The sequence below is a fragment of the Doryrhamphus excisus genome, chromosome 2 (genome assembly GCF_030265055.1).
Source record: "Doryrhamphus excisus isolate RoL2022-K1 chromosome 2, RoL_Dexc_1.0, whole genome shotgun sequence".
Lineage (NCBI taxonomy): Eukaryota > Metazoa > Chordata > Actinopteri > Syngnathiformes > Syngnathidae > Doryrhamphus > Doryrhamphus excisus.
Genome location: NC_080467.1, coordinates 27,095,732 through 27,119,083, shown reverse-complemented (window position 1 = coordinate 27,119,083; position 23,352 = coordinate 27,095,732). Strand labels below are relative to the sequence as shown.

The following is a 23,352-nucleotide window of genomic DNA, read 5'->3' as shown; positions in this document are numbered from 1 at the left end:
TGTGTGAAAAAGTTATTGCTCCTGCGTTAAAACATAACTGAGATTAATTGAGATTAATCAGTCTGGAAAGCCATCATATATAAAGCCATTTGTAAAGCATTGGACTCCAGCAAACCACAGTGAGAGCCATTATCCATATATGGCCAAAACATGGAACAGTTCCCTGATGTAGCCGGCCCAAAAATTTGAGGTCACAAAAGACCCCACAGGTCTCTGTCAGGTCTTAAAGGTCAGTATTCATGACTTGGCCATAAGAAAGACACTGGGCAAAAACGACCTGCATGGCAGAAAAACCTTGAGAAAAAATCTTTTTGGAAGGCATGTCCAATTACATCTGGTTTATAAGTAACGCCTCATTTCAGAAAAAGAACATCATAGCAACAGTAAAATATGGTGGTGGTAGTGTGATGGTCTGGGCCCGTTTTGCTGCTTCTGGACCTGGAAGACCTGCTGTGATCTGTCCTGAAGTCCTGACCTGAGTTCTATTGAGATGCTGTGGCATGACCTTCAATGTTGCTGAATGACAACAATTCTACAGAAATGAGTGGGCCAAAATTTCTCCACAGAGCCATAAGAGACTCATTGCAAGTTATCAGAAACGCTTGATTGCAGTTATTAGCTGTAGGGGGTAATCACTTTTTTTCTCCCTTAAGAAAAATTTTCATTTAAAAACTGCAGTTTGTGGTCGCTTGTGTTGTCATTGACTAATATGTAAAATAATTTGATGGTCTGAAATATTTAAATGTGACAAACATGCCAAAAAAAAAAAGAAGAAATCAGGAAGGAGGCAGACGCTTTTCCCCGCCACTGCATGTACAAGAGTAGCACTTCATTTAGTTGAGGAAAAAAATCAGTCCACATTTTGCTCTGGTGGTCGTCTGCAGGCCGGCCTGACATCGTCAACATTATGAGTCACGGTGGTAACCGTGACGACGCAAGTCGACATAACCTTCAAGGAAGTGGCGACGCAAAGACACACAAACACACACACACATGCAAATGCACACGTCTTACCTGCAGAATCATAGCAACCGAGTCGGTCTGCATATTTCATGACGCGCAATCTGACTTTTGAATTTATCATCGACCAACACATGTATTTTTTAAAACACCGTTTCTTTCTTGGCATTTTTTTTTAGGTCTTTGGCTCGCTAGATTTGGTCAAGATTTCCTGAGATGTCAATGAACATAGCATAGCATAACATTGATGCCAATGACTCAACTGTCTTCCAATACTTTTTACTTTATTTTACTTTTATTTAACGTGACTTCATGTTTACAATCGAGTGTGATGTATTCAAGGGCAACTCCACCTCCATATATGTATACTACATAGGCTGTTATTTAGCCTTTTCCAGATATTACTTTCTTCATGTTTCTAATTGGCTAAAGTAGTGCTACATGTGACATGGTTGTTTTTTTTTTTTTCCAACTTTCCGTTTTTTGCTGTCAGCGGTTGCCATAGCTAGCTAGTCCTTTGCTTAAATGGTTTGGCTTTGTGCCGTTACACCACCAGGGATAATATCATTATTTTTTGAACCTTTTTTGTAGTTTATATTGATTTATTTCAAATATTTTATATAATATAAACAATATAATATTATAATATATAATAATAATATATATTATAGGGATGTCTAATATAGTCCAACTCTCACATTCCGATACCGATATGTGTGGCATGACATATTTCCTGGTGGAATGAACACATACAGCATTTTTTTAAATATAGAAATTTAAATTTCTATGATGGGGGAAAAAAACTGATACTGATATCAACCCATATCGCATTTTTTATGCGATAATCATCGGTCCCAATAATTATCGGACATTATCGGACGCCTGATATATTCGCTCTGGTGTATAAGTCTAAGGACCAGGCAAACAATGAAAAAATGTATGATTTATAATCCGGAAAGTATAGTAAAAATAAATAATTGTATAAAACATACAAAAATTGAAGTAAACTGAAGTACATAGAAAATAAAAAGTATTATAATTTGGCATTACACCACCTGGGATAATGTAATCATAATGATTTTACATTTCAACATTTCAAATATAATATTATTTACAAAATATATTCTAATAATATGTAATAATAGCATACTATTACATAAAAAATAGTGGCTATAATGGCTATAGTGTATCTCCACTCAGTGCCACCTGTTGGTTTGGTTTGTCCCCCTAATTTACTGCAAATTATGAGGAAAAACCAACCCCCCCATCCCAGTTTTGAGTTTTATTTGCATGTGTGTGTCTGCTATGTGTGTGTTTGTGTGTTTGTGCATTGGATTCCGAAAGAGCACATAAACATTTAATGCCTTAAGTAAAGCAGTGCACAGACCAGAGACTGATGGGTCTCCAGCACACTGTATTATATATAAATATGGATTTTTCCATGTGTCAATAACTTTATGTGTGTGTGTGTGCAAATGCATGTGTGTTGTGCATCGTCCAGAGTCTCTCGCACCATTGTGTGTGTGTGTGTGTGTTTGCAAATCTTTTCTAGGTGAATGTGTTCCTCCCCGGCCCGGTTTGCAGATGACGCTGGTATTCATTATTAATCCGGCTTCCTCCTCCTCCTCCTCCTCTCGCCGCTCGCCTCGCTGACCTTCCGCCGGAGTCTTCCACTGTTAAAAGCTCGTGCTACACTTTTGCTCGTCACTTTTTCATGAGCGCCTTGTTTGCCGTGGCGGCTTACAGCGAGCGGCGCTAAATTACATCGCAGCAAAACAAATGGCAGATTTGTTCGGTAACGGACCTCGTGGGACATCTTCCCCCGGACGCCTGTACATGCAAATGTTGTGTTTACAAACCAAAGCGTAACATGTGTAGTAGTTTAGGAGTATTATCTTATTTTCCCCAAAGAGTACTAGTGATTCGGGTTTGGCTAAATGTGCATAAAAGATCTTGTTTGTAGTGTTGGCGTGCACCCTTCATACAGTTGTTGATTTGATGAATGGAGACTGTCTTCCCCATCAGTGACAATGTAACATTACAGTAACATGTAATGTAACATGTAACATTACAGTAGAGTGTATCAACATTTCATTATTCCTGCTCATTAGCATTTCTACAAATACATAACGTGATGCTATCTGTTGGCAGTCCATTATAAACACATTAGAACGGGGCTTTCCGCCAATGCAGCAAACGCACCTGGTCTGCCAAAGAATAAGAAAATGTAGCACGAAGGATCAATGTTGCCAAATTTTATTGACTTTTTCTGAAAAGTCGACACATCTAGGAACTTATTGGCCACTTGTGGAGACTCTAACGCAGGAGTCAATGTTTTTACACCAAGGGCGGCATACTGCAATATCTGTAGACTGAATATATTTCAGGAAATAAAGAGCCTGATGTTCTTTTCTTCAACAGTAAACCTCGGATATATCGGATTCAATTGTTCCCACTGGTTTTGACCGATATAAGCGAAATCCGTTATATGCGTATACCGGAAAATGTCCGTTTTACGCATATATCGGATTTATATCCGGTATATGCGTAAATCGGATTTTATCCGTTATAAAAAGGCACTTCCTTGACTATGTTTCCAATGTACCTGGACGCGCAGGCAACGCTGCAAACGCTGCAAATGACGTCGTATAGCGCCCTGTCACAATTCGGCGAATCGGAGCGCCATGATGCGGCCATCCGATATATGCGAGGGAAATTTAATGGAAATGCATTGGAACGGGACTGGAGATTTTGTCAGAAATAGGCGAAATCCGTTATAAAAAATCCGATATATGCAATGAATTTTTATTGGAAATGCATTACAGAAAAATTGGTTCTTTTTTATCTGTCCGTTGTGAGCGAATTTCCGATATATCCGAGTCCGATATATCCGAGGTTTACTGTACATTCATAACAAAACACATTTAATGTTTTTTTTCTGTGTGAAGGAATCGCTTATCATCAATACCCGAACCCAAAACAGACAGAAAATGTGGCTAAACAAGAAATTCAATACCATGATGTTTATTCGTTGTATCGGATATATCGGATTGCCGTCGCCACCGTGCTGCAACAGCGTGAAACACCTACTCTGGTTGGTTGACGGATAAAACAACACTGCGCTAAGATGCTAACACCTTTCACAATCGCCACCCATTGTATTTGAAGTCGCTATATTGTGTAGGTTGTGTGGATCACGCCATGAACTCCCATTTCTCATTTACTTGTTTGGTAATTTATTATTTGCCTGGCAACCAGTCCAGGGTGTATCGCTCAAAGACAGCTGGGATAGGCTCCAGCATACCTGTGGCATAAAACAATGGATGGATAATTTATTATTGCGTAACTACTGGTGTCAACTATTTTGCTAATTTGCTATCCTGTACGTGCCTTCCATCCAACAGAGGCTCTTGCAAACAAAAGCAGGCGCCGGCATATTCCCGATATACCGTAAGAACGTATAGAACTTGTGATGCCAGCAAAAGTTCGATCACACCACTTTTTGACGCTTCGCTCGCCACTTTCTTCGCTCCAGATGGCCTACAAAGTCTTGGAACGACGGCGCCGACAAAGAGGCGGTAGGAGGAGGAAAGCTCGCCGCATACAATTTATCCATTTTCACGCACTAATTCCCTGGAGAGATTTCTGTCACTGACAAGCCTCGGCGTGGACCTAACTCGTTTAATTGGCTGGAAAAGACGCCACCGAGAGGCCGAGCGGAGCGGAGCCTGGCACGAGGCGACAGGGCGGATGGCGACCGCGCCCGGAGACGGTCGCGCACTAGTCACGTTAAATTAAGTGTGTGTGCGCGTGCGTGGGTGTGTGTGAGAGACAGCTAACTATGACGTGGAGGGAGGCATCAACCGAACTGCTGGCAGCTAACACAGTAGGGGTGTGTGTTTTTTTTTTTTTTGGGGGGGGGGGGGGGGGGGGGGGGGGTTTGCAAGCATAAAAACAGTTAAATGAATGAAATATGGCATTTAGAAGACGCTTTCAAAGATGTTGCACTGTTGTGGTCACTAGGTATTATTAATGTTACATTGATGAGTCACCATAGGAAGTACTGTATAGAAACTGAAAGTAAAAAAAGAAACAACATGAAAGTCGCCTAAAACCGACATGTTTGAGTCTATATTATCTCCTATTATCTCTAGATCTACTATATTGGGCAATAGGCATGCAAGGGTAACTATAGGGGTGTTATTTCATGTCCAGAGGGCTCTAATATTGTTAAAAAAAACTTACTTAGAAGGTGATAAACAGGTTTTCTATGCTTTAAATGCAAAAATATTCCATTTCTAAATTAGGAATCTTACTTTGTGAAGTTCACTTTACAAAGTTTTGATGATATTAATAGCCATGACAACACCAGAAACGATAAAAGCAAAACATTATAAACAAAATTATAAACAAAGTAATCCTGCTTCATTCAAATCCATGCTTCTTTCACCAACAACATGTGCTAACATTTTTGAAACAGAATTATTTAGCATTATTAACCAAACAGAAGATCTAGACAAAAATTAATAATCGCCCCTAGTCAGCTGAGATGATTTTTGGGTTTTTTTGTCTTCCTTCCCCACTTTGTTTCAAATACATTCTTAAGTTTAGAATAAGTAAATTGGAGAGGCTAACTAGCTAAGTCCCTGTAGCGATACCGTAGCCTGTGCAATGTGAATAAGACAATAAAGGTGACTATAGGGGTGTTATTCCATGTCTCCAGGGCTCTAATAATGTTAAAATCTATATTAAAATGTCACAAACCCTTTTCTAAATATTCCGTTTACTTTGCAGAAATTCACTTATCACAGTCACATCTGGAACAAATTAACCGCGCTAAACGAGGGATGACTGCATATTAATTTACTTGTGTTGGCATGCCACAAATACATTTGGACCGCCTAAAATAGATTTATATCTGCAAAACTGTTGGCTAGTAAACACATTATAATGGGACTATGCTGCTGCAGATCCCTGCAGTACATGGCATCATCACACACCTCATACATACTCGGTCTGCCATAGAATAAGAAGATGTAGCAGGATGGATGGCTATTTTTACAGAGTATTCAGACCCTCTAGATTCTGTAAAAAAAAAATCTAGCAAGTCAGCACTGATTTAGGAGAGAACGGGCAAGACGAACAGGAAGATGGGAAGGTGAGGAAGGTCGGAGGAAGAGGGGACCGTGGAAGAGTACCACGACTGTTCACTGGTCATCTATTGTTTCTGAGGCCCACTTTTGTTATTGCTGAAGGGGGGGTTGGGGGGGGCGCACACACACTCGGGGTGGAGAAACAGGAAGGCCGAGGACCTGCCTGTTCTCGCGGACAGCTGGTGCCCTCCGATAGCCGCTGCCCACCTTCCTGTTTGGCAACGTTCCCACCCTCCGCACGGCTCACATGTCTGCATACGAACTTAACAATTGGAGCGCCACAAATAGACTTAGCACTACCGGTTTTCCCCTCGCACATAAACATTATTTGCTTTTATTGCTATTGCTATTTTTTTTTTTATTGCTATTATTATTTGCGTTTTGTGTTTTTTGTTTACGGATTGTCAATTATGCAAATAAGATGATGACTTCATGTAAACTCACAGCCACAAATACATTGCAGTCCTGTGGGAAGCACTGCTACGGCTGCAAAATTTATGGTTCGCAAACATTTTCCATTTTTATTTTATTATTATTTTGTTGCTAAAAAGTATCACCACTCCAAACCATTATAATCAATCTATAAAACGAATATAAAAATATATCAATACTTCGTCGACTTGGTACATTACATTTGCCAAAAATCGAAATGCAATGAAAATAATAATAATAATCCAACTTTTAAAAGTCCTGTCTTGTTAAAGTTAATTTTCTTGCTTTAATGCTTTTTTAGAAAGCTAATTACCTTGTGAAGTAGATGGAGAATAGAATAATAATGAAAAGCAACTATGGTATTTTCATAGAGAATTATATATATATATTTTTTTTAAGTCTTGAACAGGAGGCTCTCGTCTCCGGTCCGGCAAAACCTGCTGCTGCTAAAATAAAGAGCGTGCTCACGCCGGCGCAGTCACGCATGCCGCATTAAAAAATCATCAAACGGAATCAAAGTCTACTGGCATCAATTTGAGCTTTTATTATTGATTGGCGTCGCTCCAAAAAGACTCTCCCCTCTCGCTCCTTCTAGGTTCTTCCTCAACCAGGCAGACTTAGGCCATGATGGTGGGGGGTGGGCAAGGGCCACGTTCCACACACAGTGACCTGGGTCTCTGAGGTGAAAGGTGAAACGCGTAACGCACATGATCCTTACATCTTTTATTCTAGTTCATGTCATTCTAGCACACCCCATACGTACCTGGGGTGCCAGAGGATAAAAGGATGCATCAGGAGGGATGGGTGTTGACATCTTTATGGTAACATAGTCGCTATATTTAGCGAGTAATCAGACAGACCCCTCAAGATACTCTTTAAAAAAAAAACAAAAAGGGAGAAGCTCTGAAAAGGAACATGACAGTTTGTCTTCTGCTGGGTGGATTTATTAAGCTGTGGCAGCATTAATAAGCGAATGGATAGGACATGATTGTGGTGCTTTCAAGGACCCCTGAGCAAAGTGTTGAATCAATCAATGAAAGTTCCTTCTATGGGCGTGCCCAGGTACATTATGTGGGCTTGCCCTCATCCCGCTCTGCTGCATCCTTTTGTCTTAGGAGTGTGACCAATCACAGCGGATTGGGCGTGCACGGAGGCGGGCCGTGGGTGGAATCCAAGCAAATATTGCTGGAATAGGTACAGATTCTGAAAGATCTAGAAAGCTTCCATGTGTAGCTGCTCTATAGTAGTCCAATACTCAATACAAAGGGTGGAAAATAATCATAACAGGTCTCTTTGACACACTTCCTGTGGATTTCAGGGTTTTTACTCCCTTTTTGTTTCCATTTTATTAGATGTTATTAGAGCATGACCTGCATGGTTCCCATAGAAATACACACTGCACAGCAACCAGTAAGTTAAAAAGCATGGAGCCGTGTAGCGTGCACTAGGGAAATTTAAAAATTAAAACAAAAAAATTGTTTTTAATTATGCATGCATGCACGTGCACATACACAGTTAAGTTTCAAATGTACCTTTTCACAAAAAACATTTTCCCCCCCTTTTTGTAGAGAATTGTTACTTTGACTATGTTCTACTACTGATTACTAAAGAACGGAAAAACATTTTTGATGAAAAAAACATTTCTTTCTGCTGAAAAATGGGAGTCTAATCTGTCTTTTGATAGCATGGTTATATAGCCCGAGAACATAATATTCTGCACGCCTCAAAAAAATCAGTCAAAATTGTCAAAAATGTCTGGTACTGAGCAATACGGCTCATTTATGACCATGTTCTAATCTTGTGACATCTGGTCTTTTTTTTAGCAGGAGCCAATCACGAGCTATCAGGGACCTCCTGGCCATGGCCATGGCGGCCAATGAACTGCTCTGCTGGGAAGAAGTTAAAATAACTGTCTTGTACAGTATATTTCATAGATACCTTTTGACTGTTAAATTGCTGTGTGATGATTTTAGCTTTTTTTTTTATTTCCGATGGGTTGACAAGCTTGTTGTTATTTCCTCCTGGTCCTCATGGACTTGTGCGTGCAACAGTCATTTTATGATAAGGACATGTGCAGTTCATTATCCGGTGTGTCTTATATACTGTATGTACACATTTGTTTTGCTATCAAAATTTAGCGGGTGCGGCTTAAGCACTGCTGAATCTTATACAGTGGAAATTACGGTATATTTCATACTTTTATGTACATTCTGAACCTATAATGGTTGTGCAACCCGCCAGTTAAGAATTTGCTACAGCTGTTGTATTGGATGTCATGAGCTTGAATGTTGTGTCCATATTACAGTTTGTTTTTAACACCCTCAGGCTTTTTTGGAACAATCTTCCTGTTGTGTGTTTGTGTTGTTTGGTGTGTTTTTTTTTAGGACGTAAAAACGCCACCAGTTGACAAAACGATGGCGGTGTAGAACATCTCAGAACAGAACACACACAAGCAAATGTTGAAAGGTACATAAATGATATTTCTGTTAAAACACCCCCTCCACGACCACCACCCCCCCCACCCTCCTCCACTTCCCCCGCTTAGGATATGCCCGTCCAATCCGCGGCTGTGGTTCCGAGGACGGGGCTCAGCTGTCAATCAGTGGCCGGGCTACATCTCCACTCTGCAGCTGAGCCGCCGCCGCATCATCCCACCTGTCAATCACGGCCCCGCACCTTCAATCCAGCCGCTCCATCCCGCTGTAGAGCACCTTCGTCTGCACCCCGCCTCCACCGCCACCGCTCTCCTCCCCCCACCTCCTCTTTTCAAAACACCCCCCTCTGGTGCCCTCTTCCCCTGCCTTCACACACACACACCCACACCCACACACACACTACAGTCTACACTGGGCGATTCAATAAAAACAGCTTCAGTTCGACACGCTCGCCGCTGTCAATCTTTTGATTCTGCAGAAAGGGAGTTGGATCGCGGGGCTGGCCTTCAACTCAAAAAAAGCCCCCCCCCCCCCAAACTCCATTTATGCGTCTTTCATCATTTTTAAATGTGTGTGTGTGGCTGCTGTAGTAAAGTGGTCACAGCATTAGGTACACCAGCACAGTGTACTGACATCCAACACAAGTGTTGTCCTGCCTTTACAATGATAGGATTCATGGAACAGCAGCTTTGTCACCTCAGTTGTAGTTTGCATGAATGACAAACGTTAAACGTTAACGTCATATTTTGGGGCAGCGCGGTCCGACACTTGTATGATTCGGAACCTGAACAAAAAAGTCAAACAAAGAGTAAAGCATAATCATGTATGACTGCTTTATATTTGGCTTTTTACTCAACAAGCAAACATACGCCTTGTTCCTACTGTACCTATAAAACACCACTAGGTGGCAGTATCACACCTTATACATCCATTCATTCATTCATTTTCTACCACTTATCCTCCCGAGGGTCGCGGGGGTGCTGGAGCCTATCCCAGCTGTCTTTGGGCGAGAGGCGGGGTACACCCTGGACTGGTGGCCAGCCAATCACAGGGCACATATAGACAAACAACCATTCACACTCACATTCATACCTACTCGCTCTTTCCCCTCCAAAGCCTCACATTCAATGTTGGGTCAACATTTGCAATAAAGGTGAGTGTTGCTCCCGACCCCCCCCCCCCCATTCTCTCTTCAGTTGCCATCGTTCAGAAGCGACGTAAGCCTTATATGTACGTGTCACAGACATATTCAACATATTTACAGTATAAAATGTGTAGGTACTCACTCACCACTTGATGAGATGGTTTAACATTACTGCAGACAAATACGGTGCGTTCAAGAACGGACGGAAATGTGCAAAATTCCAAAGCTTGGCGAAAAAACTTGAATCAGTGACGCATAAAGACATGAACATGTGTTTGCTTTAACAGGGATATGCTGTGCATGTGACCTGTATACAGTTGTAGCTCACAACTGCACCAAACATGATCTCTTATATTGTGGAGTTGCATTATCACATCTTTGTATCACTTATGCAAAAAAATTGTAGAAGGCATAAATACCTCTCTGGTAGCATGTGACCTGTATTATATAGAAATTCATTCATTCATTCATTTTCTACCGCTTATACCTGGACTGGTGGCCAGCCAATCACAGGGCACATATAGACAAACAACCATTCACACTCACATTCATACCAATGGACAATTTGGAGTGGCCAATTAACCTAGCATGTTTTTGGAATGTGGGAGGAAACCGGAGTACCCGGAGAAAACCCACGCATGCACGGGGAGAACATGCAAACTCCACACAGAGAGTGTGGAATTGAACTCGGGTCTCCTAGCTGTGCGCTAACCACTAGACCGCCGTGCCGCCCCCCGAATAATCATTACAGCCTTAAATAATATTAGAAGAAAAAATACAACAGGCAAACAAACAAAAAAACATCAAAAATGGAAGAAAAGAACATCAGAAGGAGGCTCTGTATTTCCTTAAATATATTCAACTTTTTCGTCTACAGATATTGCAGTATGCGGCCCTTGGTGGAAAAACTTTGACCCCTGCGTTAGAGTCTCCACAAGTGGCCAATAAGTTCCTAGATTTGTCAACTTTTCAGAAAAAGTCAATAAAATTTGGCAACATTGATCCCTCGTGCTACTTCTTCTTATTCTTTGGCAGACCAGGTGCGTTCGCTGCATTGGCAGCCTACAGAAATCATATAAAGTAAAATTATTTCTTCAAAGCTTATATGCCATGCTCTGCTGTTCTGTCTTTACTTCCTGGTCAATGCTTTTATTTTGTTTCATCTGTTTCCTGTTTGGCACGGTATGTATTACCTTTACTGTTATTAGAGGAAGCTGGGGAACACACCTGTTTAGGGTTCCATTTAGTTCACTTCATTGTTTCTGTTTCTACCTCCCATGGTGAGGTCTATGTTTAGCCTTTGAGGGCCCTCCTAGCATTTCAGTTATAGCATAGCATGCTACCGAGCTAAGTGATATTTATTCTAAACTTAAGGGGCTTTCAAACAGAGTGGGGAAGAAGAACAAAATAATACGGCAAGTTTGTTTGCGCTTTTGGCTTACATAGATTTTTGGACGACTTTCACCGAGCTTTCTGTTTCTTTGCATTTGTTGACATCGCATCCGCTGTGTTTTTGGAGCATTCGCACTTCCTTCAGTCAGGACTAGAACTTGCTGAGGCACACCCGGACCCATCGGTCAGGCGTTCTCGGTCACCCAGGTTGGGTCCTATACTGCCAACGAACCATACCAGCAGAGCAAACAAACCAAAAATGACAAGCATCAAAGCTAATATGACATAATAATAATAATAATAATAATAATAATAATCCAGTCAATAAAGTGAAATCCAGAGTGGTCATCTTGCTGCTGCAATGATTGCGTGAGGCACTTTCACACTTTTTGCCCACCAGAGAGGCAAAGTTTGGCCCCTCTCTTGTTTCAACTATTTGGGAAACGAGCCTTCTTGCTCTTTGATTGCATCACCGCTCGCCACTTTCATCAGATGCCTGGCGGATTGCTACGCCACACTAGGCGGCGGCGGCGGCGAGCGTCAGGGCCGTGGACACTGGCGGTGGTGGGGTGTAGGGCGGAGGCGGGCTTGTGTAATTACGTGGGAGAGGGTGCTGAATATTTGGTGTGGGGAACAATAATTGGCTGATGGAGAGTTGTTTGCAGCAGCGCACGCTCACATAAACAACACACTCCTCCTCCCACCAGGCCATTTAGATGATCTGGCACGCATTAAAAACATCAGCCGTAACAAAGCAATATACTGTCACGGCTGTAAAAGACGTTAATGCGCGCTTACGACATGTTGGAGGCTCTGTGCTGCTCCCCAAAACACGACGAAGGAATCCTAAAGTGTGTTCTTCTTATTATTGCTGACATGTGGCGTACAATTAGGAAGCGGCTTTATTTACTTCGCCATTCTGCAAATCATAATAATGATTATGGTGAAAGATGTACAGCAGAGTGCCAAATCCTTGTCATGAATTATTAAGATGTTACTAGAAATGAAACACGCTTAAAAGGGCAAAAATGGCTGCTAAGGTACTTTTTAACTTACCAAGATTTTGTAATAGTGACTTTCTCTTACTGGGATATGTGAAAACTATGATTTTTTTTTAAAAAAGTACATTTGGACTGCCACAAATAGACTTGGCGCTACCTTTTCGTCCAACAGCGTACAATAGATGGCATTGTAACTCCGCTTCTGGTCTGCTAGGGAATAAGAAGATGTAGCAGGGGGGCATCAGTGTTTTGCCAGTTTAGCAATATTTTAGCTATATTTAACACATCTTTTTTGGATAAAGCGACTAGATTTGGATAAATGACGGCAGTGTACTGTTCATTTTTAAAAATAAACTTTATTCTTGTACGTTTTTTTCACAATATTTTCAACTTATTCCTATAATAATAACAACTCATATGTCATAATAACTCAGTCCCAAACCTAATTTTAAAAGTAGTTTTTTTTCATAATATTCCAACTTTCACACAATTTTCTTGAGATTTTTTTCAACAATAATATATATATAAATACAATACTGACTAGGGCTGCAACTAACGATTATTTTCATAATCAAATAATCAGTCGATTATGTTTTCGATCAATTGTATTTTTTTTAATAATCGACTGATTATTTGATTATGAAAATAATCATTAATTGCAGCCCTAGTCAGTATTGTATTTATATTTATATATATATATTTATTTATTATTGTTGGAAAAAATTGTTGATATATATAATTACGACTTTTTGACATTCGATTTACAACTTTTTTGTCTTAAAGACTTTTGTCTTATTTTGATTTAATTCTTACAAAATTGCTGCAAAATTATCCCCTTTTCCCTTTTTTAAGTGTTTTTACTAAATTATATTTACAAGAAGCCATGACTGAAGAAAATACTCCGTTTGTGTTGCTTTTCATGTTTTTTTTTTTGCTCACTTTGAGTCTCCCATGCGTCATGCCCTACTATGCAAATTAGATGATGACACTCCCAAAATATTATAAATATGAAATATTAAGTCTCACAACAATAAAAATATTGTTACGTGAATATCTCTCAGATAGTGTTTTGTATAATCTAGCATTATAACAGGAGGATGCTGGATTCCTGGAGGTGTGTGTGCGTGTGCATGTGTGTGTGTATGTGTAATGGTAAGGCTGGCGACTGACAGTGAGTCATCATCGCCATGCTCGCCAAGCCCGGTGCTCCTCAGGGAACGAGGTTTCCGCCTCTGGATTTTTTATTTTTTTTTGGGGTATTTTTACATTTGCAGAGCAAAGCGAGACGCTGCCACGGTGGCCATCCCCCCCGCCTCCGTGACCGAGCTAAATCACACACGTGCAATAAACCACACACACAAACGCACAGCAGCTACACGGGAGCTTCATTTCCACGGCACCGCCGCGTCCTTATCGGCGTGATATTCAATATGCTCCCAAGCTATGCAGATGAGATGAAGCGGACGGTATCACAAAGCCAATAAAAGCGTCTCGGCGTTTCTGTTGTTTGACGGAGACGTGCTACGCTAACACGTGTCCTCAACATTCCCTGACGCTGCCTTTTAATCAATGTGCTAACACGCTAACATACGCTGGTAAAATATGATGGAAATGCTCGCTTGGTGTACCACGAGTCCTTCTCACATTTCCGAGGTAGCCTCGTTATATGTGAATAATTAAATACATACTGTAGCATAGCATGACATAGCACATGAGCTAGCTATGCTAACATTGTAACTGCAAAGTGTTATTAGTTAGAGTGACATTTTAATATAAACACTTGGAGTATGTTTCTGGATTGTACGAGGGCAAGTATGACAATATTATGAATGAGTATTAAAATGTTCAAGACAAAAAATTACATAAAAATAAATAAAAATCTTTGCTAAGATGTAGCTAAGTGTAAGTATCAAAAAGGCTAGTGCTAACTGGCCGTGTGTGCGTCATGCACAACTGATCATTTAGAAGATTATAAAAGTAAATATAAAATAAGGGTAGACAATTAGTTTGACAATTCTATTTTTGTGTAGTACAGGCAGGTATGCTAACGTGCTAACATTATACTAGCATCTCAAATGCTAGTAAAACGTGCTAGCAAGATGGACCTGGGGATCTTTTCCTGTAACTTAACCAACCAAATTTAACTGGATTATTTTGTTAAAGCAGAGATTTTCCCGCTATTTAACCAACAAAATTGGACCGATTATTTTGTTGAACTCAACCTTGAAACAAATACATTTATAATTTCCGCAGTAAAACAATCAATGAAAATGTTATTTGAGGCCGTTCCTCTGAGATGCTAGTAAAGCGAGCTAGCTGCGGAAATATTCCCGCAAGTTAACCAACAAAATTTGACTGATTATTTTTTTTAATAAACCCTGTCACTTAACACAAATAAAGTCTATAATACTTTCCGCAGTAAAAAAAAATGATGAAAATATTATATGAGGACGTTCCTCTGAGATGCGAGTAAATTGTGCTAGCAAGATGGAGCTGGGAAGCTTTTCCCGCAACTTAATCAACAAACTTGAGCAAGAAGGTTTTCTTTGACTCCTAATTTACGTAGTAAAAAAATAGATTAAAACAGTTCCAAAGTTCGATTTGTGACACATGCGAGTAGCTAGTTCGGAATGTTTTTATTATTTTCAATTCAGTGCCCTGATTGACTATGTGGATTAGAAAGCGATTCATAACGTCGGTCTTACTGTATCTCTTTGGTCCATCTTCTAGGCAGAAGGACAGCGTTAGCGTGGCGTCCTCCTCGAAGAACTCCGTAGCAAAGGCGTCCCACCACAAACTGTCACTTTCCTGTCAAAACACCAAGAGCAACACATGAATAAAAAACAGGAAAACATCTTAGATGAAAAGTTAATCATTATCATCAGCCTGTAAACAATAACACTCTTCATCAATAGCAGAAATAACAGTTGTGCTCATCATAGCCAATTATGAAAATATGATAATACCACCACAGTCACAAATAAAAATTTAAAAAAATATTCAACTTAAATTTAACCCAGTAAAATTATTGTTGAAGATTATTTTAGTACCTTTTCACATATAATTGTGAGTATTTTTCCATTATATTTAATGTATTTGTTGTTTAATAAAACATATACGTACAAATAAATATTTTAAATAGACAAATTGTATAACTAAATAAATTAATAGGTATATTAATTTGGTCTAATAAATCCAAAATATTTATTAGACTTAATTAATGTACTTATTAATTCAAATAAAATAATCTGTAAATTAATTACTTATTAATTCAAATAAATTAATCTGTAAATTAATTACTGATTAATTCAAATAAATTTATAGGTACATTAATTAGGTCTAATAAATATAACAATATATATTTATATGTATTACTTAATTAACGTACTTATTAATTTATTTAGTTAATAGTTGATAATACACAAATATGTGCCCTGTGATTGGCTGGCGACCAATTCAGGGTGTATGTACCCCACCTATCACCCAAAGTCAGCTGGGATAGGCTCCAGCATACCTCAGCAACCCTAATTAGAATAAGTGTCATAGAAAATGGATGGATTAAAAACAATATATCCTTTTGGTTGGTCGATGTAGATCACATGGTTTGTGATTAGATACTAAGTGGTACATTTCCTTGGATTGTAAAAGTTGCATTAGTTCCCAAAAAGCTGCAGTGTGCCGGTGTTGGCCTCCCGCAGGCCTTTGTAAAGCCAACGTGCGGTGCAGGCTTTTACTTCTCTTAAGCGTGGACTTTGGAGGAGCCTTGCCCGAGGCTTTTACATGTCTCCGACGCAAAGTCACGTCCGACAGCTTTCAATTGTACAAACGTTCGCAGCAGGTCAGGATGCTCCATGCTGCCTTTAAAAACAAGACGCTTCTCCACTCATTTCTCCATGCTTGTCATGAACAACACGCTAAAAGCTGTAATGATAATGGGATTATACCTGACAGTGGCGGCTATTCATGCCGCTTTTACATTCATTTACAGAAGTCCGCATTGGGAATGACCGACTCCCTCCCTCCGTTTAAGCCCCACTGATGCTAATTTGCTGTGACAAGTTTTGACATATCTCCACCTTTTTCTTAAAGATGCCCGGCACTTGGCAGATGTTGACAATTAGCCCTGCCGACAACGAGCTGCGTTCAGAGGACCAACAAGCTGCTCTTGATGCAAGCAGACACCATGTTTAAAACATGCGTGGAGTGGCCCGAATGTCCACAAGCTGGACCGGCAGCCGCAACGCCGCTCGGAGATGCTAGGAGGCAAAGTGTTGGGATCTTTCATTCACATTAGAACAGGAACGTTTGACTGGCTTGGCCTTACAACTCCGTCCAGTAGAGGTCATCGTTACTTTGCATAGTCACTTTTCTTAGTCACACTAGAGGTACAATTAGCCAGAATGCAGTCGGAATAAAAATATACGGTTTATTCCTGGGTATTTGAAGTACATTCTAGAAACTTTGACTGGATTCCAAATGGTAGGTTCCGAATGTTTTGACCATTCGAAAAATATTCTAAATGCACTGTGCCTGCATTCTTACGGTATTCCAACATAAAAAGATGCCACATCGCTTCAAATGCCAAGGAAAAAAGGAGTCAGGGTAATCCCATGGCAATCGCCAATTCACATCATGTCATGCCGCCAAGGAATAACGGAGCCATGTTTACGAATTTCAAATCCTCTCCCGAATGTGTTAATAATTTAGAAACGATTTCATTCCGGCTGGTTCTGCTTGATTCCTGCTTAGTGTGACCGGGGCTTTAAGGATTGCACTCGTCAATTTGTAAGCAGTAGCCAACAACTAGCTTGAAGCTAGCACAGTGCTAAGAAAAGCAAACAATAAACATCACAACACGTAACAAGTTAACACACACAACAACAAACTGCCATTTCAACAACAAACACACAACTTTAATGGTCACTATGAAAACGCCCACAAGGCATGCTGGGTACAGTAGTGGCAACTCTCCTGAATATAGTGGTATTAGATATACAATGACACTTACTTGGAGCCCACAAAATAAAATTAATGTTTTATTTTCATGCCCGTGTATGTGAGTATAATGCGCATGCATGGGCATCAAACCATCGCACAATTCTTATGATGCAAAGCGAAAAAGCTCAGTTTTACCCGTCCACACACAAACACTGACTTTTGTGTCACGGACATACAAATTAGTAGTCAATTAATTTATTCTTATCTGGAAAAATACCAACACCGCTGACAAAAAGGAAAAATATACCCCCAAAAAATGATAATAAAATCAGCTAAAATGAAAAAAAAAATATCAGTGTAAAAATGCAATATCGGTTGATATCATTAATGTATTTTTATTTTTTCCACATCAAGAAAAACGATTTTTTAAAAAACGCTCCACCACAGGAGATGTCATGTTATAGATATCGATAACAGAAATTGAGAGATGGACAATATCGGCATATCGGTTTTTTGGGGGGGCAAAAAAGCCAATATCGGCCATCCCTAATAATAATGATGGTGTTCCTAAAAATGTCTTCCGTGAGGTCCACCACTGTCACGGAGCAAAAAGTGTCAGAGTAAGAGATGAATGTGTTTGTCTGTGATGACGGCTTGTTGCTTGCTAATTATACAAAACTAGAAGCTTCTACCACCCCCCCCCCCCCATGGAATCATTCAAAGGCAGACTCCCCAATACAGTGTAGTTTGTCTGGTGTTGACAACAACTCAATAATGTGGGCTTTACTATCTATTACAGCCAGAAGGGTTCAAACAGAGTGTGTTTGCTTAGGTCACCAGCATAAAAAATAATAATAATAATAATAACTGACAGCCTGCCTGTTTTGCTAATCACGCACACTAACAAAGCTACTTCAAACTTACATGACTTTCACTTAGATCATTAATCCTCTAAACTGGAGATTTAGAGCATCTTTTAGGGAGGGGCAGCATCTCGCCAGCTTGCGAGCGGCCATGTTTGGCCGGGATCTACAAGCTGGACTCCAGCCAGATGGACGGAGCCTGCCTGGAGAAGGTGGACCACAGCCATGTGGATCCTGCAATCTTCCATTTTCACATCCATCCATCCGATCCTCCCAGCTGCAGACAATGCACGTTGTATGATTGTGATATATTTAGGGTGACACTCCGGCATTCCGAGCTCCCCGCAGCAGCAGCCTTCGCGTGTTACGTCCTCTCTCTCCCCGCAGCGTGCTGACAGATGACATCCTCTCGTCATTTACGCCTTCAGCCTCCCTGACGAACCACGTGGCGTGACCGTGTTTGTTGTCATACGCTACAAATCAGGCCCGATGCTGCCGACACGAGGTGAACCCGCGCGGTCGCAAGTTGTGTGACGCCCTCGAGTGGACGCGATACCGGCGATGCTGAAACGGATCGCAACTCGAGACGACGGGGATTTATCGTAGTGGATGACCACAAACCATTCATTAGCACTGGTTGGAACTTTTGGGGGGGGGGTTGATGATCCGCACGGGTAATCATTCATTCATTTTCTATTGCTTATCCTCACGAGGGTCGCGGGGGTGCTGGAGCCTATCCCAGCTGTCTTTGGGCGAGAGGCGGGGTACACCCTGGACTGGTGGCCAGCCAATCACAGGGCACATATAGACAAACAACCATTCACACTTGCCAATTAACCGCCAATTAACACTCGGCAATAACAACTAAACAAGCTAATAGCTAACAACTAAACAAGCTAACAGGGAACACAATAACAGCTAACATGGTAACAGCTAACAACAAAAAAACTTGTTAGCTGTTAGCTGACTGGTGGCCAGCCAATCACAGGGCACATATAGACAAACAACCATTCACACTCACATTCATACCTATGGACAATTTAGCATGTTAGCATGTTTTTGGGATGTGGGAGGAAACCGGAGTACCCGGAGAAAACCCACGCATGCACGGGGATAACATGCAAACTCCACACAGAGATGGCCAAGGGTGGAATTGAACTTGGGTCTTCTAGCTGTGAGGCCGGGTGCAAACCACTTACCACCGTGCAGTTACAGTGTACGCCATCTCCTGGTGGAAAGTATTAAAGGGGCTCCTATAAAGCTAGTTGCAGACAGATAGTTGTGGACTCCTATAGAGCAGCTACACACACTAACCAACACAGAACACTTTCTAGATCCTCCAGAATCTGTACCTATTCCAGCTGTATTACTTTGGATTTGTGCTTCATGCCAAAATAGTGTTCAAATCCTGTCCTCGTAAAAGAGTAGCAGAGCTCGGGGGAGGGAGCCTACAGCCACATCCATAAGGAAGTCTGCTCCTCTGTGACATCATAAAAGAACACTTTTGAAACAGAGCGTTTTGAGGCGTCCCATTGTGGACTCCTATAGAGCAGCTACACACACTAACCAGCACATAACACTTTCTAGATCGTCCAGAATCTGTACCTATTCCAGCTGTATTACCTTGGATTTAAACAGCCACATCTATAAGGAAGTCTGCTCCTCTGTGACATCATAAAAGAACAGTTTGGAAACCGAGCGTTTTGACTCATCCCAAAATTTTTTCAGAGCGCACTCCCAAAAGCGCAAACTTCATTATCTGAAACTTTGGCATTGTTTAACACGAGGATACTACATTCTAACGACATTTATAGGTCAAAAAAGTGGAAAAAGGTGCAAAATATGTCCCCTTTAACTACTATGGGCACCACATGTTAAATTCAGAAATGTTGCGATTTTGCGCTTAAAGGGTTAAGAATGTTTGATTTCCATTACTTCCTGTTTGAAAAGGGGAACAAATGAGAGGTCAACCAGTGTGTTGGAATGGACGGCGTGTTTTGAGAAAGACCAAACACGTGACTCGTGTGTACAATTACGCAGCTACCATGACTGCTGTATGTTTTAAAAGGAACATGTTGCTCCATTAATATTGCCACATTTCACACAAGATGTTTTTGCTCGTCTGCATGAATAGATATATCTTTTTTTTTTTTTTTGCTTCCAGCTTCTTCCAAGAGTGTAGCGTGGGCGTGTTGAGGGGGCACGATCTTGGAGAAATAGCATTTTCTGAAAGCCTGTTGGGCTCCTGAAGAGCAGGCGGCCAAAGGAAGTTTGACGAAGACTGAAAGCGCCTCAGGTTACGTGGGAGCGGCAGCAACAGGCTGCATGCATGCCGACATGCGGCGACAAGGCTTTATTTCATTGTCTGCAAGCGAGACTTACGCAGCCAGTGGCTACTGACGCTTCTTTCTCTTCACCTGTTCCAGGGTCAAAAACATATATGGTAAAAGCCATGGTAAAGCCATTGCAGCCAATCAAAAGCTATGAAAAAAATGGTTTCTGGGAAAGGCACAAACGCAGCAATGGCCAATTGAGAAACAGCGTATGATTGGGAAGTGTTGGGAAACCTACGTGCACAGTTTACGTGCACATAAAAAGCCACAAAACCCATAGGATGTACAGTACATCACTTTACACTTTGAATTTCGTGGTTTCATTATTAATGAATACATCATGGTTGTTTGGTGGTTGGCCGCAGCCTATTAGGAGTCAAAAATGGAAGCAAAGTTGGAGATACATACATATGTACATACATATCATATGATGTTGGGAATAAAGTTAAACTCCGTGGGGACCCACACCGTGTCGCCGTCTGCCGTGACTTGCCATGATGCGTATGCATTAATTACACAAAAAATGTTGACGTCATTTAGAAATACATTTGATTCCACCAATAACAGACTATTGTTGACATCCCTAAAAATAACATACTACTTCTTTAATATTTCAAATCTATGCTACTAAAATTTGATTATTTTCCATCATAATATTTCAAATAATTTTTTTGTAATATTTTGACTTTTTTTTTGTATTATTACAACTTTTTGGGCAACTTATTTTGTTTCTTACCATATGACTTGAAAATAATTGTGTATTTTTTAAATTAATATTTCTACTCTAAATGCTACTAAAGTTAGATTATTGTCTATCCTAATATTACAAATATTTTTTTGTAAAATTGCAACTTTTGTTTTTTGATGGAATATGACTTTTTCCCTCCAATATTTTGACTTTTTTTTGTAATATTAGAAACTTTTTGGGCAACTTAATTATTTTGTTTCGTTTCTTACAATACAATATGACTTAAAAACAATTATGTATTTTTTTTAATATTTAAATTCTATACTACTAAAATTCTGTTATTTTTCCTCATAATATTACACATTTATCATATCACAACTCATTTGCTACCAAAGAGGTATTCATGCCTTTTATGATTTTTTTTTGCATGAGAGATGTGATGATGCAACTCCACAATATAAGAGATCATGTTTGGTGCAGTTTTGAGCCAAAAAAAAAAAACAGCCACAAGTTGGTAAGAGCTCTCTCCTATAGAAATACATGATGTGTGATATATGATGTGTCTTGAAAGAACATGCATGCTAAAACTGTCTTAAGCTAAAAACGTATAATCCTACCCAGTCCAATGAGCGGCGTGGAAGTGTTACACTTGCTTTGTTTGGATTTTTCCTGAATAAAAAAAGGAGCCAAACATCTCGTTTGAGCCCCGTGGAGCACTGTGCTTTCATCAGGTCCGACGTTAACGCGCGTTTACCCTCTTGGCTCTCAAGTGTTTGCTGCACTTGGCCGGCATACAGCCACCAGCCAAGCATTATGCAAATCAATCTAAATGAATGCAGACAGAGAAGGGGATGGGGGGCGTGGGGGGGGGGGGGGGGGGGGGGGGATAACGCCATTGCCCTTGAACAAGCGCACTTTCACCAGGAAACTAACTTCATCTCTGGAAATGAAGTCGGGGAGGAAGTTCCCCCGTTTAATTGCGTGTCTCTGCAATTTCATTCGGGCATCTCTGCCGTTGACACAACAGTCGGGGAGATTTAGGCCCAGCAGATTTTACACAGATCATCTTGGAGTCAAATTTGTAGTTAGCAAGTCCTGTACGTGTATAACATTACAGCTCATTTTATAACTAATACAGAGTAGCGGTTCACTTGTCCCATTCATTAGTACATACATATGCTATATTATGCAATATATACTTTGATCCTGACAACTTCCTCTGGGTGACATTACTTGTTCTGCCCAGCAACAAATGGTTACACACACCACAGAAAAGAATGCTAACTAGCTAAAAATGTGCTTCAGATGGGTAAAAAATATATATATATATATATATATATATATCATTGCTGTTTCATGGTTGAACACGGCTTCATGTTTATCAAAAAATAAGCAAATTGGTACATGGTTTCTTTTTGGGCCAAAAGTAAAATACAATTAAGGCATTCGGAAGATGTATTCAAAGACGTAAGTGTCTTAGTCTACACTGGCCACTAGGTGTCAGTAATGTTATGACACTGTAGCCACAGTAGTAACTAGCTACATCTATATTATATATATATATATCTTACTACAGTAATACAAATGTAATGAGGACTATAGGGGTGTTATTTCATGTTTAGAGGGCTTTAATCTTGTAAAAAAGAATTTAGAAAAAAATAATTTTAAAAAATTTAGAAGGTTTTAAAAAGGTTTTCTAGGCTTTAACTGTCAAAATATTCATTCATTCATTCATTTGCTACCGCTTTTTCCTCACGAGGGTCGCGGGGGTGCTGGAGCCTATCCCAGCTGTCTTTTTGGGCGAGAGGCGGGGTACACCCTGGACTGGTCGCCAGCCAATCACAGGGCACATATAGACAAACAACCATTCACACTCACATAACTGTCAAAATATTCCATTTATAAATAAGGAATCCGACGTCACAGAAATTGACTTAAGCGAAGAACCGTGATAAACAAGGGATTACTGTAGCAGCCATTGGTAGGAAAGCCAATATCGAGCATCTGTAATAT

At 40.4% G+C, this 23,352-nt stretch overlaps 1 protein-coding gene across 6 annotated transcripts in view; it reads right to left on the bottom strand.

Moving 5' to 3' along the window:
* The window catches only part of ldb2a (LIM domain binding 2a), a 105,550-nt gene that overhangs the window by 42,310 nt on the left and 39,888 nt on the right, over positions 1 to 23,352 (bottom strand). For all 6 annotated transcript variants that reach the window (XM_058049555.1, XM_058049575.1, XM_058049566.1 and 3 more), the window contains exon 3: positions 15,223 to 15,325. In XM_058049555.1, coding sequence (XP_057905538.1) covers positions 15,223 to 15,325 — 103 coding nt within the window. The remainder of the gene's footprint in view (positions 1 to 15,222; positions 15,326 to 23,352) is intronic.